This window comes from Seriola dumerili, unplaced genomic scaffold (assembly GCF_002260705.1).
Source record: "Seriola dumerili isolate Sdu_G_001 unplaced genomic scaffold, Sdu_1.0 BDQW01000088.1, whole genome shotgun sequence".
NCBI lineage: Eukaryota > Metazoa > Chordata > Actinopteri > Carangiformes > Carangidae > Seriola > Seriola dumerili.
Window position 1 is genome coordinate 11,807,783 of NW_019174343.1, and position 14,138 is coordinate 11,821,920.

Below are 14,138 nucleotides of genomic sequence, written 5' to 3' on the forward strand. Positions count from 1 at the left end.
GCTTACAGTAATACAACACCCACACTTGATGAATGAACATTTGCAACATTTGGAGACATAATTTCTCATTGTTTTAGTGGAGCGAAAAATGGTTGTTGATGAGAGACGTTAGAGGAGAACAGCCAGACTGGCCAAGGCAACTCAAATAACCACTCATTACAACTATGTTGAGCAGAAAAGCATCTCAGAACCGTGACGTGGATGGGCTACAACAGCAGAAGACCGCATCAGGTTTCACTCCTGTCAGCGAAGAACCACCAAAAAAGTTGAAGACTGAAAAAAGTTGAAGACTGGATTTCTGCTGAGGCAAGCAGGTGGTAGGGTCAGAATTTGAGATCAACAGCATGAATCCGTGTACCCAACCTGCCTTGTGTCAACAGTCCAGGCCGGTGGTGCTGTAATGGTGTGGGAATTTTTTTTAAATGACTTCTTGGCACACCTTGAGCCCCTTAATACCAATCAATCATAATTTGAATAATCTTAGTATTGTTGCTGACCATGTGCTTCCCTTTATGGCCACAGTTTATCCAATAGAAGAATTCAATAGAATACCTGTCCGGTGTGTGTGTGTGTGTATGTGTGTGTGTGTGTGTGTGTGTGTGTGTGCGTGCGTGCGTGTAATGTGGTAGAACGAGTGAAGGAAGGTTCTACCCAGTGTTAGTATGGTGTTACTAATAAAAGTGCTTGGTGAGTGGTGCATACCGTTCAGAGGGGATTACAAAACCAAACCAGAAGAGTAAAAATGGCACAGCACTGCCACCATGTGAAATCTTAGTGAGGAAATTTCATCTTGCTGTTGCTGTGCAAACCTCTTAAGCTGGAAGCAGACAGGCTGTGTTCTCCTTGTTCTTTTTATTCATGACAACAATAATAAGAGAGAGAGAGAGAAAGAGAGAGAGAGAGAGGCAGTCATTCTGGTACTCAGATTTATTTTATTCAGATTGATTTGATGTCATTTGCTGCAACATTCATCAGTCAGATGCTGAGAAGGCTTTTTCAAAATAAATCTGGTTTCAACATAGTTTTAGTTTGAAGGCAAAAGAAGGCAAAACTAAGCAGGGAAACATTTGACAGAACAGTAAAAAGCAACAGGCCAGTAACCAATCAGTTCAAAGCTTAACTGTAAATATGTAACGTCACAAAAATATCTTATTCTTGCACTCTCTTGTGATCAGATCTGGTCATTGACCTGCTCTTTTTACTAATGTCAGAACTCAAATGTAGGAATCATCAGCTGAGAACTGAGATCTTAGTTGACTAAATTGAGTACAGATTTTCAAACAATTTCCTTGCTTAGTTTTAACACTCCATGAAATCCTTTGTTTTTTTGTTTGTTTGTTTTTTTGCATTTTTTCTTATTTCTTGGATGGAAGTACAGAAGGAAAACAAATTCAGCCTTGCTAACTGATCTGGCCCTTGTGTGTTTAAGGCCATGTTTACCTTCAGAAACTCTTGTTAAATCATGTGGAGGTACAGAGAAAAAAAAGCAGCCAGTGATCCTTGAAACACAAATGGTGGCAGTGTAACACAATCCAATGCATATTAATTTTTTTAGACATTATAGGAATCACTGGTAATATTGCAATATTGCATAGCACCCTGAAAGGTCACAGATTTAAATAATTTTCAAGAGTTTCTGAAGGGGAAGAGGGACGGCTCTCCTTTTTTTAAAAGACTCTCCTGCTGCTGGATGTTGAGACTGTGGACTTGGTGACAGTGCCACCGAGACCGCCATAACCACCAGCAAAGCTGCTGCTGCTGCCGCCACCGTAGCCAAATCCGCCGCTGGAGCTGGAGCTGGAGAATCCTGGAGAAGGAAGAAAAAAGAAAACAGGAAGTGTTATCATTAATCCATCCATGTCTCGGTGTAGTCTGCTGGTTTGGGTGTCGTTTATGAGAATGATGCATAAAATCTGAAACTTACCACCGCCAGAGCTCTGCTGCACGTGGATGGTTGCGCTGGTGCCTCCGCTGGCCAGTCTGAGGGAGTAATAATGTTGAGTTAGTGCTTAAAATTCAGAGTTAAAAGTAACGGCCATGAAATAATATTGTATATTCAAGTTCATCCCACCTGGTCTCCTCTCCTTCCAGCAGCTTCCTGTAGGTGGCGATTTCAATGTCCAGGGCCAACTTGACGTTCATCAGCTCCTGGTATTCGCGCACCTGGCGGGCCATGTCCTGCTTGGCTCTCTGCAGAGCCTCCTCCAGATCCTTGATGCGGAGCTTGGCATCCTTCACCGCCAGCTCACCACGCTCCTCAGCCTCTGCGATCTGGGCCTCAAGGCTTGCCCTCTGTGGAAAATTATGCCACAAATGGTTTAGCATCACATGCACATCCTCTTATACAATGGAGTGTGTTAATAATAAGGTGTCATCCGTGAGAATGTATCGTAATATACCTGTCCCTTGACAGCCTCGATCTCATTCTGGAGGCGGGCGATCATGCGGTTCAGCTCAGCAATCTCAGCCTTGGTGCTGCGCAGGTCATCACCGTACTGTCCGGCAGAGCTCTGCATCTCCTCATACTGTTATGAAAAATACAAGAATGTGTATCGTGAAGATGACTCAGAAGTTTGGTTGAGTTGTTGCAAGTGCGTATAAAAGATGCAGGGGATATAGCACCTTGGCTTTGCTTTTCACTCACCTTCTGTTTGTACCAGGTCTCTGCTTCAGCCTTGCTGCGGTTGGCAATATCCTCGTACTGAGCACGCACTTCAGCCACAATGGAGTCCATGTCGAGGTTGCGGCTGTTGTCCATCTCCACAACGACGGAGGTGTCCTTGATCTGGCCCTGCAGCTCACGAAGCTCCTACAGAACCAAAGGTTGATGTAAAACAGTGAACTCCTTGTCCTTTTCATTAGATTTATACTGTATGGACGATGATCAGCTTTAACTCAAATGCTTATCATACTGCTATGATATAAATTGGCTGAATTAGATATTATAGGTGTTACATACAGCCTCATAGACGGCCCTGAGGAAGTTGATCTCATCCTGAAGAGCATCAGCCCTGGCCTCCAGCTCCACCTTGTTCATGTAGGCAGCATCGACATCCTGAAAAGAAAATTACGTACAAGCAGAAAGTGTTATAATTGGCCACATTAAACCTGCAGGATAAAAATCAATTTAAAGGGCCTTCTTGCTGCATTCCCACCTTCTTCAGGAGCACAAACTCGTTCTCCGCAGCTGCACGTTTGTTGATTTCATCCTCATACCTGTTGGAACACAAGGCAGCACGTGAGTACATCTTCCCCATTCCGAACATCTGCTCATCATATTAGACATATGCTGTAACTATTGACCATGTTATGCCAACACTCACTTCCTCTTGAAGTCTTCAACCAGGCCCTGCATGTTCTTCAGCTCTCCCTCCAGCTTGACCTTCTCGTTGCCCAGCCCATCGAGCTGTCTGCGCAGGTTAGCGATGTAGGCCTCGAACATGCCGTCGATGTTGGAGCGGGTGGTGGTCTGGTCCTGCAGGAGGCTCCATTTGGTCTCCAGCATCTTGTTCTGCTGCTCCAGGAAACGGACCTGTGCAGATACAAAACCAGAGTAGATGTCAAAGAATGTTCTAAAAACAATTATTTTATTGCATTTTCGATAGTGAATGGTCTATAAATAGGGATTGTGGTTTGGCTGGTGCTTTAACTGTCACAGACTCTTCTCTGAATTGTTTTTGAGCTCAGTGGTGATTAAAACAATTCTTATCATTTTTATAGGGCCGGATCAGCACAAAAAGGATTTGAAGGGTGTGTCATTTGTGCTATCGGGTTTTTGAAGTGCCTCACCTTTATCTGCATGACTGAATAGATAGGGACATATCACAATTGCCACACCCTAGTCACAACAATTGTAACTCATGAAGGAATATCTTTGTATGGATACGGGTCAGGCAGCAGTAACAGTAAATGGTGTAAAAGGGAACTTCTGAGCCTTTTAGAAGTCATTGAATACAGATCTTCTTTCTTGAAACAAATAATAGATTGAGTTCTATCCAGATGTTTCACTAACATGTGTATGTGGTTTTAAGTGTTTCTATTGTATCTCTTGTTTGGCTATGACTCATCCTGCATGCTCTGCTGAGCTATGGAGGCAAAGTCACAGTCACTCCAGCCATAAAAAAAAACTAGGTGTGGCAGAGAGACCGCAGAACACAAAGCAGCTCAGTATCAAGAGATGGGAGTTTTTGTCCGAGTGCAAATTCCTAGTGTCTCACTCTGCATAAAAGTAATCACCATATAGCTTGCACGCAACACAGACTGTGTTACTGTAGCACTGAAAACAAGTGAAAGTTGAGTTACAACTCTGTATTTAGCATTCATGTTGCCCATGACAACCAGGTGATAGGTGAAATGTGCAACTGACAGACTTTGGACTCTGCGGGCATAGTGCAGATAGATCCCTACTGTCTCTACCAGTCTACCAGGTGAGGGATGGGCGAGGCACTGCAATCGTATGATACCCACCCATGTTTAGATAGTGGGCAGAGAGGCTCAGACAGGCCAACTGTAGATTTTGGATTGGAGTTTCCTGTGTATGACAGGGTCACGATCACTGACAGACTTTGAGATTTTTATAAGCTTCGCCTAATCCCAGAGGCTGTAACTCATTGATGGATACAACACCACAGAGATAAGATTCACGGCTCTCTTGCTGTGTCAGCTTTGACAGTTAAAATAACAATACTCTGTAGTTTCATTGAAAAAGCAGGTTGCTGTAACTATACGAGGTACTTAAGTTTTAAAAGTTTGGCCATTTCTTTTCAATGAGAGGAGAAATAAGACAGTTCACTTTTGACAGTTGCTAGAAGTAAATGAAGCCCAGGGAGGATGCAGGATGCCAGTAAGATAATGAGGCCTACAGTAAATGTCATATCAGCCATAAGAAAGTCACACAGAGCTCAAGGGAACCAACCTTGTCGATGAAGGAGGCGAAGCGGTTGTTGAGGGACTTGATCTGCTCCTTCTCCTGGGTGCGGACAGCCTGGATGGAGGGGTCAATCTCCAGGTTGAGTGGGGCCAGCAGGCTCTGGTTGACTGTGACAGCTGTGATCGGTGGTGCGATGTAACAGCCTGCTGTTTGGCCAGCAGACAGACCAAAACCACCACTGGTGCTCATCGCAGACATACCCAGACCAAGACCAGAACCTCCACCAAAGCTAGAACTTCCACCCAAACCAGAACCATAGGTGGTTCTTTTTACGGAGTAGCTGGAGTTGGCACCTGGTCCTGCATAGGACCTCCTGGTGCTGCCAGTAGAGCCTGAGACTGAGTATGACTTTCTCATCATGTTTGCAGTGGTAAAGGTGGGCAGCTGTTGAGCAGAAGAAAACTGAAGATGATCAGGCTTCAAAAGGAGAGCCAAGTCCCTCTGAGTGTCTGACAGCAGACCCTGTCTGCTTTTATGGCTGTGCTGAGTCAGGGGGAGGTTCCTCCTCAGCCACTTCAACCTGTACTCTCACTTTTGCTGTCCAGCCTCCCCTCCACCTCAGCCTACACGCCTCTGGGTCTGAATGACAGGAGTGGCCAATCCTGTAAAACAGGTAGGGAGGGATTGTCAGAAGATAAGCCATGACACACCCTGCACCAGGAGAGGCTGAAGAGGAAGGGAGAAAAGGGGTGAAGAAGCAGAATGAAAATGTGATTATATAAGGAAAAAGAGCCTCTGTAAGTGCCCTGAAGTTTATTTTCATTCATTTTACTACATTTCAACCATCTATCGTAGTAAAAGATACAATTGCAGTTACATGAAATGTAGCAAATCAAGTATATAACATGAACAGATACAAAAAACAAACACACTCTCTCACACAGACAAACATACATGTGTACACATACTGTACATATGACATGAAATAAAAGTCACCACCAATACACCCTCCACTGAAATTTATCCGAAACTCATCTCTTAAGTGCAGCATTGAAGTGTTTGCAGGATTAACTAGTGCATTGTTTATGTTGCCCTTTAATCTGTACAGTCTGCACAAACGTACAGAAGAATGGAAACATTGGTAAAAAAAAAAAGTTTGAAAGATTTTTTTACTCAACTTGTATTTTATTTGAATATGTTGAGTATTTCCATGTTGCAAATTCTTACATTGTACTTTTCCCTTCACCATATTTCCAAGGGAAATATTGTTCTGTTAATTCAGCTACACATATTTGACAAGTGCACTTACTATTCACACATCAGATTTACATTTTCAACCAGAACATGTGATCAGTTCAGTACAATGTATTGTTGACACAGACATGACATGTTCCTTCCCATACAAATGAAAAGTTTATTCATGAGCAACAAAACACACTGGTGCTCAATGCAGTACACTCAGAGGTTTTGTTGCTACAGCTTTCATTGGTCTGGTATGACCAAGTTATTGTAGCTAAAGTTAGCAATTGTTAGCAAGGTAAATATTGGTGTGTCATACTGAGTTGGCTGACTTCTCTTGTGCTACTGTTACAATAGCTTGGCAATTTAACTCAAGGCTAAACAGTTACACCATCTCACTAGTTCTTTAAACAAATGACCAATGCTGATATTCTATCAAGGTGGCTCCTTTTCAGAAGTGAATCAATTTGTTTCTAGCAGGACAAGTTCATCCTGACTCAGTGTCTACATCTTAGCAAGAAACTGCTCCACAATTATCTTGTCATCGGCAAGCCTTGCAAACTTTCAGTTGCTGCTCAAATGCTTTGGACTTTTAATGTGGTGTGGCCACACTGCCAAGCTGGGTCGCCCACTGGTCAACCCACAGGACAGGCTTTCATGCACAAACCTGAAAGTCTGCTCAAAACAGTTCTCTGTTACTCTGAGACAAAGGCCGCAATACCTGATAAAATGCCACAGACAAAACCTAAAGGAGTTCCCTTGTGCTGATGCAGATCAGACACCAACATAAGACAACCCAGCATAGACTGATACAAGCAAAGGCTAAACTATGAGAATAATTATTATTCAAGGTTATTCAAACACATGCCTCAGCCAGAGTCATGTCTCATTAAAGTCTTTTTATAACACCAAGAAAAAAGTCTCTTTAATGCTGCCAGAAAGCTGCCACACAAACTGATATGATTCAGACTTACAGTTTAATGCATTTTGTTTTGTTTTGCTGGTGCATCCTTGTCCTGGCTAAAGCAATCTCGCACATCAATTGATGATGCACATTACAGATTAAGTGATTGTTTTCTCTCTTGGACACATTTCACCACACCCAGTTGGTCCATAATCAAACACTACTGCTCTTGTTTCTTGCCCCTGCGCCTTTGGTGTAGTTGAGGCCTGGCATTCTTTTTCGTTCTTCCCCAACTTTTCACATGCACATGCCTTCAATTTCTACCATGGTGTGGAACTTTACTCTAAAGCTCAAATCTCTGCTGTCCAACAGCTATTTGGAGAAAATTTATGTGTTAGTTTTGCTACTTACGAAAGTTTAAACAGATGCACTGAAGTCAATGAGAAACCTTGTGTAACCTTTTACTTAGCAATAACCACACATATGTAGACATCTGTATCTCTCTCATTGTTTTCTCATACTGCAATTACTCCATGCACATACTTGAGTGCCACATGATGGCAATAAATCAGAACCTCACAATAGTGCAGGGCGAGCACAGTGAGGCCTCTACAACTGGCCTGAATAGTTACTTTCCTGAGGAGCTCGATAAACATGGTTTAAGAGTGGGGAGGTTTTAGTGAGGCGGCAGAGAACCCAGAGCAAAACCTGCTGCTGATTAAACCCACAGACTTGGGTGGACACAGATCACAATCGTTATGAGCTTTGTCTGTACTTGTTTGAAATGTTATCGGTCACGGCTGTCATAAGTGAGGGACTCAAGCCCAGTCAAGTCTGGATCATATGAACTCAACTCAACACACGGAGTTAAAGTTCATGTTACCAGACGTGTGAGATGATGCCGTTCATGTTTTGGCATAGGTTTATGAAACTTGAGTAATCTTTGAAAATGTGGCCATGTGTGTCAGTAGGTGGGGCAGGGTGAGGGCGTAACAATGCTGCGACCTCCTGTTAATGTGTTCACATTATTTCTTATGGGACTGTGAGTTCTCTTAAAAGCTAAAATACTCGCCAAGGAAAGGTATTTGCCTCATCGTGACTTTATTTGTTGTAACACCCATGTGAACAAATACAAATGGACATAAACATGTGCAGAAACACACACACACACACATATATATATATATATATATATATATATATATAAAGCAGACAATGTGCAGCAGTTGTGCAATAATGGTCTTTGAATAAAGACTGAATGAGCACTTCTCTCAAGAGGACAAACTTCAAGAATGCCTTTAAAAGGAAAATCATCGAAAGTGTTACCACCTCCAGCTCTGCCTCTGACATGCCCCAGTCTTTGCTCTAATGCTGCTACTACACTCACACTGATAGGCTTCGGCTTTCCCATACCTGATTTGCATACTATGTGAAGTAACAAAGTCATATCAGATCATAGACTCATAGTTAGCTCTCCAGTATGTGTAAACTGGGTGTGGGCACATTACAGTGTCTGAGGCGTCATTTGGCAGCTTCTTTATACTGAATATTTGAATGACTAGCCATTCAGAAAACAGACGTGATACAGACTGATTCAGTAATGCAAGGCCAAGTTTGCAGTGTAAATGAAAGCCTCGTTCAGTCTGCCTTCACTCAGGTGTCTGCCATACAAAGGGGGGACGTTGTGCACATTACAAATCCAGTTCCACGATAAAATAAGCAGTGTGAACTACTGAGAAGCTTTTAGGAATACAGTCTACTTGCACTAAAATGAATCCACAAATAGCTGGATATAGCTGCTTCTCTCATATACTCCTGTTTAGTCTTTGACAGAAACTGTGGTTGTAAACATTAAGAGTAAAAGTGTTTCAAGTGTTTACATAGGGTTGTGTCTCTGGCTTTAGGCGCTGTGCTTTGGTGTTTCAACCAGCTTTGCCTCTGGATGCTGAAACCTGATGAGCAGCCCCAGCTTTTATGTCTCGGGGTAATTTGCTTTTGTTTCTTGTTTGTTTGCATTCAGTTCTTTAGTTAACATAAAATAAAGCATCCTCTGTGGTTTTTGCTGCAGCAGTTTGGTCTCACAGGAGTGGCCAGTTGTCATTATCCAGCTACATATATTTGTATCACTAATTAAAAAAGGAGCACTGCTACTACAATTACCTGCACTACTACATATTTCCAACTGCAAGTGGCATCATTGGAAATTTCCTGAGAACAAAGACTGTCACCTTCATATCTTATGAGCTTGGGTGGAGCACATTTTTGTCAAAGTAAGCCACTGGTTGTGAAAGCCATTCATCTTGACAAACATCATGAGACAGTGACTCTCACTTCTTCTAAAGACAACATTAGAAATATGTTTAAAACTTATAAAGCATTTGACTAATCGTGATATAACTTGTGATGCTGCGCCGGGACAGAGGTCGCTCCAGCAGAATCTTTCCCATTATGCCTTCAGGAGGGAGGCCTTCACATGCAATTGAATTTCAGTGGTACTTTAGTGCTCTTGTGCTCTCGACAACTAGCAGGCTCTTTTTTTTTGTTTGTTATTGTGCTCTTTAGGAACATTTTACACTTAGGCATGCAGCTCTTAAACCACTTAGTGAAGAAAAAAAAATCCTATAAATGTGCATTGCTTTCAAATAAATTAAAGTATATAAGAATGTACTGTAGTAGAGTAAGTAGGTGTAGTGATGATAGTGATAGTGATGAGAAATTTTCAATCATGAGAATGTGAAGAATTCGGTGAACCACATGTGCAGAGTGACTGGTTAAACTGGCATCAGTCTGTAGCTGTGCTTTGCCCGTTAGGACTTTTTACTACATGGCTGTGGTGCAATAGTCATTCCATACTCACATATGTAACACATTCTATATTGTTCCAGTAACAGAGTTATTTGTTTCTGTCACCCAAGCACAAACACACTTGCATGGTTACTTTAACTCAGCAGCAACACCAGTGACTCAAGTTTCTGCACATCTGCCTCCAACTTTCTTTGCTCTGTATTTCAGTCCTGTGTATGTTAAGCATACCTTTTTTCCACGGCATAGTATCGCACTCACTATCCATTACATGCCATGCCATGTTCATCTGTATTTTCACTGTAACATCACAGAAGTGTGTTATAGTACTGTGTTCACTGGACCTTCATTATAGTAAAGTTCAGAAAACTCAGGTGTAGAGTCCCATCAGATCTGAATGAGTATAAGCAGACTTTTCATTGATCATATGAAGAATAAAGAACAGAGACAAAGGAGAAAATCTAAAGCCTTTGGACACACAAACACACCCCTGCGTGCTTGCTTTGGCATCCTCATAAGGTTGTGGGTGTGTTCATCATGAGGGAGTGTTGTTGGATTGGATTTTAATCTGGGTCTCACAGTTTCACCACCTGCAAGAGGTCCACGCCCTTACAACATAGTGGCCGCAAGTCATGCATGGAAATATCTTGGGGAGGCCAAGTGAAGAGAATGTGGTTAACCTGTGATGGCTGTGTAGAATTAAAGGTCAGTTAACACAACAATCACTGTCTCATGAAACTGTCTCAGAAAATGTCTTGCATAAAAAGCTCAATTGCATTGAAGAATTGGCAGTATTTACTGATTTCACAGTGTCTCCAGTTTGTTGTCATGCTAACACAACTCCAAACACAGCCACACTGTTTGTTTAAGAATCACCTGGATATATTACTTTACAATTCTGGCCTTGAGCACCTTGCCAACAGCCCCCCCCCTCCCACACACACACACACACACACACACACACACAGACAGACACGGCCTCACTATAAATGTATGGGAACGCTGGCACAAAACTGCCGTCTGACTGGATGACTCATCGTCCATCAGACAAGGAAGATCATTGAAGTTGTCTAGCAAAATAGAAACCTAGCAACCGAGTTGTTTGCTTGTGTGAGTGAGGATTTCAAACCATCTGTTTTTATATGATGTCATATACAGTGTCTGGTATTGCAGAGTTTTTTGTTGTTGTTGTTGTGTGTGTGTGTGTGTGTGTGTTTGTGTGTGTGTGTGTGTGTGTGTGTGTGTGTGTGTGTGTGTGTGCGTGTGTGTGTGCGTGCGTTTCTTTTCTGTTTTTTGTTTAAACAGTTGTGCTTCAGTGATTGTATGTGCTGAGTCAGTTTCACAGACAATCAAAAGAATGCTAGCAAACAGATACTTTACAATGATAAAACTTGCAGATTTATAATGCTAGTAGTATAGCTGATGGCAGTGTTGGTTTGTCAGTCCACCACTTCAGAGTGAAAGTCCAGAATGTAATATCACAAAATCCATTGGATGGGTTACCATGCCATTTTGTACAAATATTATTGTTCCCCAAAGGAAGGATCCTACTCAATCCTTACTTTGGTGATTCCTTGACTTTTCACCATTGATTGGATTGGATTGGATGTCCTGTACTTTGGTTAATGATCAAATACCTGCAAAACATTGAGTGCTAATTTGCAAATGTTAGCATGCTAACAGGCTAAACTAAGATGATGAACCTGCTACCTGCTAAACATCAGTATGTTAACATCATCACTGTGAGCATGATAGCATGCAAATGTTACCGTATAAGATAAAGCACCACTGTGTGAAAAAGCTTTCTCTCATTCTGGCGACACAGCAGGGGTGCTGACACTCGACAGCTCCGGCAAAAAGACACAGGGTTGAACCAGGCTCAAGTTTTGCTGCAATGCAAAATAATCTGGCAAGCTGCTGCGTTGGCCACATTCTTATGCTTATTTTGTACTTTGAAAATTTCAACTGTTTCCCTCCTGTTCTTTGTGACAGATTAAAGATTAAAAAGTTGCATAATAAGACAGTTGTAAAATCCTGTTAATTTTACAAACTTCATTAATCTGTTACTGCAACTGCACTTTCTCATTTGTATTTCATTGTCTCACTGGTACCTTAAAAAAAACATGCCCCCACCCACACAAACCCCAACATTATTTTAATGTGGGGCTGTTTTTGGTCTGAATAGTCTTGTTGGACCAAAAGTGGAATAGAAACTTACTTTCAGCACAATATTCTTTTAGTTTTTTGATTTTTATGGGTCGGTCTCAATTCTTTGAATTAACCATAGAAATAACCTATCTATTAGTTATTTCTGACACTGGATAGTTCATGGGCTGTAGTACTGGATAGTGTCTGTTCCTGTCTGTAGTCAACACATTCCTGGGACACCACCCACCCAGTCAGTCAGAGGTTCAGCGCTATCACTAGCCTCACAGCATACTATAGAAGTCATACACTTGTCTCAGCCTACTCATCCATCACCTGCTCACATAGAAATTAGTAGAATTTATATCTATATGTTCTTTACAGACACAGAGACCAACAGAATATGTCTACAAATCAAGTCATAAAGGGTGTGGCTACTCAGTAGCTGCTCACTTATCAGTTATGGGTTAAAGGCCCTTATACAGTGAGAAAAATGTTTGATGTTGCAACTGGGCATCCCACTCATACTATACCTCAGAATTGTAGAAATGAAATGATGATACGTGGCTGATTATGCCAGAGTTGCAATGACATGTAGGTTTGAAATTTGTTTGTAAGCATTTAAACCTTACCGATGTCAGAGCTTTCACTAAAACAATTTGTTGAATGTATGTAAAGTATTCATTTTTTATCTTTGAATTCAAGCACACATTTCTGGGGTGAAGCGGATTAAACCCCAAAGTATCTCAATAGCCACCAACAGTCGAGCATAGAGACAAAAATAACTTGTGAATTTGTTTCCTGTTATCAGACAGACTAGATTATTTTCCCATAATTCATGTTGGCTGCTGTGTAACCACCATCTGTTATTGTTACTACTGTGCCTAGCAACCACCGTGTTGTCATTATAAACTCATCACCTCCGTAAGTCCCATCTTTTTGTGAATGTGTGTGTGTGAACATAAATGAATGGAAACATGGTTTGGATCATTAGATACTGTATACTGTATCTGCCATTCATTGTCATTCATGTGAGAATCTATGAGAAGTTGTGCAATAAACATTTGCTACATGCAAATATGGTGTAAATGATACAATAGCCTATAAAAGAAATAAAAACAGTAGAAAAGTGCAACCTCTTACAGCAGTTTCCAGGGCACATACCTGCATACTTGCGTGTTTGAACAGGTAAAAGAAAAATGAGAATGTATCATCAAACCACTCCACCCTTCTACACCTCCACATTTCATAGTAGGAAATTATTAACCTGGGCTTGTAAAGCACACTCTGCCAACAGGATGCCAGAACTTTACTACTTATCAGCACTCAAGTCGCTATACTGTAACACAACAAGTATGACAGGACAAAGTTTGATATATAAAGCTATAACATGGGTGAAGCCAAACCATAAACATTAAACTTCATCTAATAGCAACATGAAACCTGCCTTAAAGATTCGCACAGAATGAAGAATTAACTAATGATGTCTGACATCAACCCTTTTTTTTTTTTTTTTAAAGATCTTTAGGTTGAACATTGATTTGTTAGGGTAGGCTGGGCCAGGTTTAAGCCACAATGAAATAACATGTACATTAAAGTTCCCCATAGAGGGTAATTCCCTTCATAGCAAGACAGATTTGGATAGATGATGAGAGTCCTAACTGTAGTGGGACACTAAGGTGGTATCACATGAAAAATATAAATGAACATCATCTACAGAAACATCATTTTGACATGCCATCAACATGCATCTGGATTAAATACATTTTTCAACAAGTATTTGTGCTTAAAGGAAAGTACGTGTATGTAAAAGTGGGTAGGTAAATGTAAAAATAATGATACTCTGGTGTACTCTGTTTTTAAACATATTATTAATTAAACCTTCTTCTCAATCTAAAAATATCATCATGAAATCTTGCATAGAAAAATCAGAACACATTAACAGTAACAGTAACACATTTTTTTTTTACATTAAAAAGTTAATTCAGGACTAGGAGAATTTAGTTTGAAACACCCCTACATTCTTTACAGTGAAAGTTATGTGTGAGATACAGGCACAAATAAACTGTTTGTGCACACCCACATGCATTTCTATCAGAGTTGGACATCAGTGATTAAGTCTGCAGGACTACCCCACACCTCACTGTGGGTGAATTACAGACAGATCACAAAAATGAA

At 41.2% G+C, this 14,138-nt stretch overlaps 1 protein-coding gene across 1 annotated transcript; it reads right to left on the reverse strand.

The window, feature by feature from the left end:
• Positions 1-912: 912 nt before the first annotated feature.
• LOC111221532 (keratin, type II cytoskeletal 8-like) lies at positions 913-5,400 on the reverse strand. Its single transcript, XM_022744967.1, has 9 exons — positions 4,916-5,400; positions 3,324-3,532; positions 3,156-3,216; positions 2,960-3,055; positions 2,645-2,809; positions 2,400-2,525; positions 2,072-2,292; positions 1,925-1,980; positions 913-1,807 (listed from the first exon to the last, which is right to left on the reverse strand). The coding sequence occupies exons 1-9, from the start codon at positions 5,288-5,290 to the stop codon at positions 1,668-1,670; spliced, it is 1,449 nt and encodes a 482-aa protein (XP_022600688.1). The 5' UTR covers positions 5,291-5,400; the 3' UTR covers positions 913-1,667.
• Positions 5,401-14,138: the final 8,738 nt, after the last annotated feature.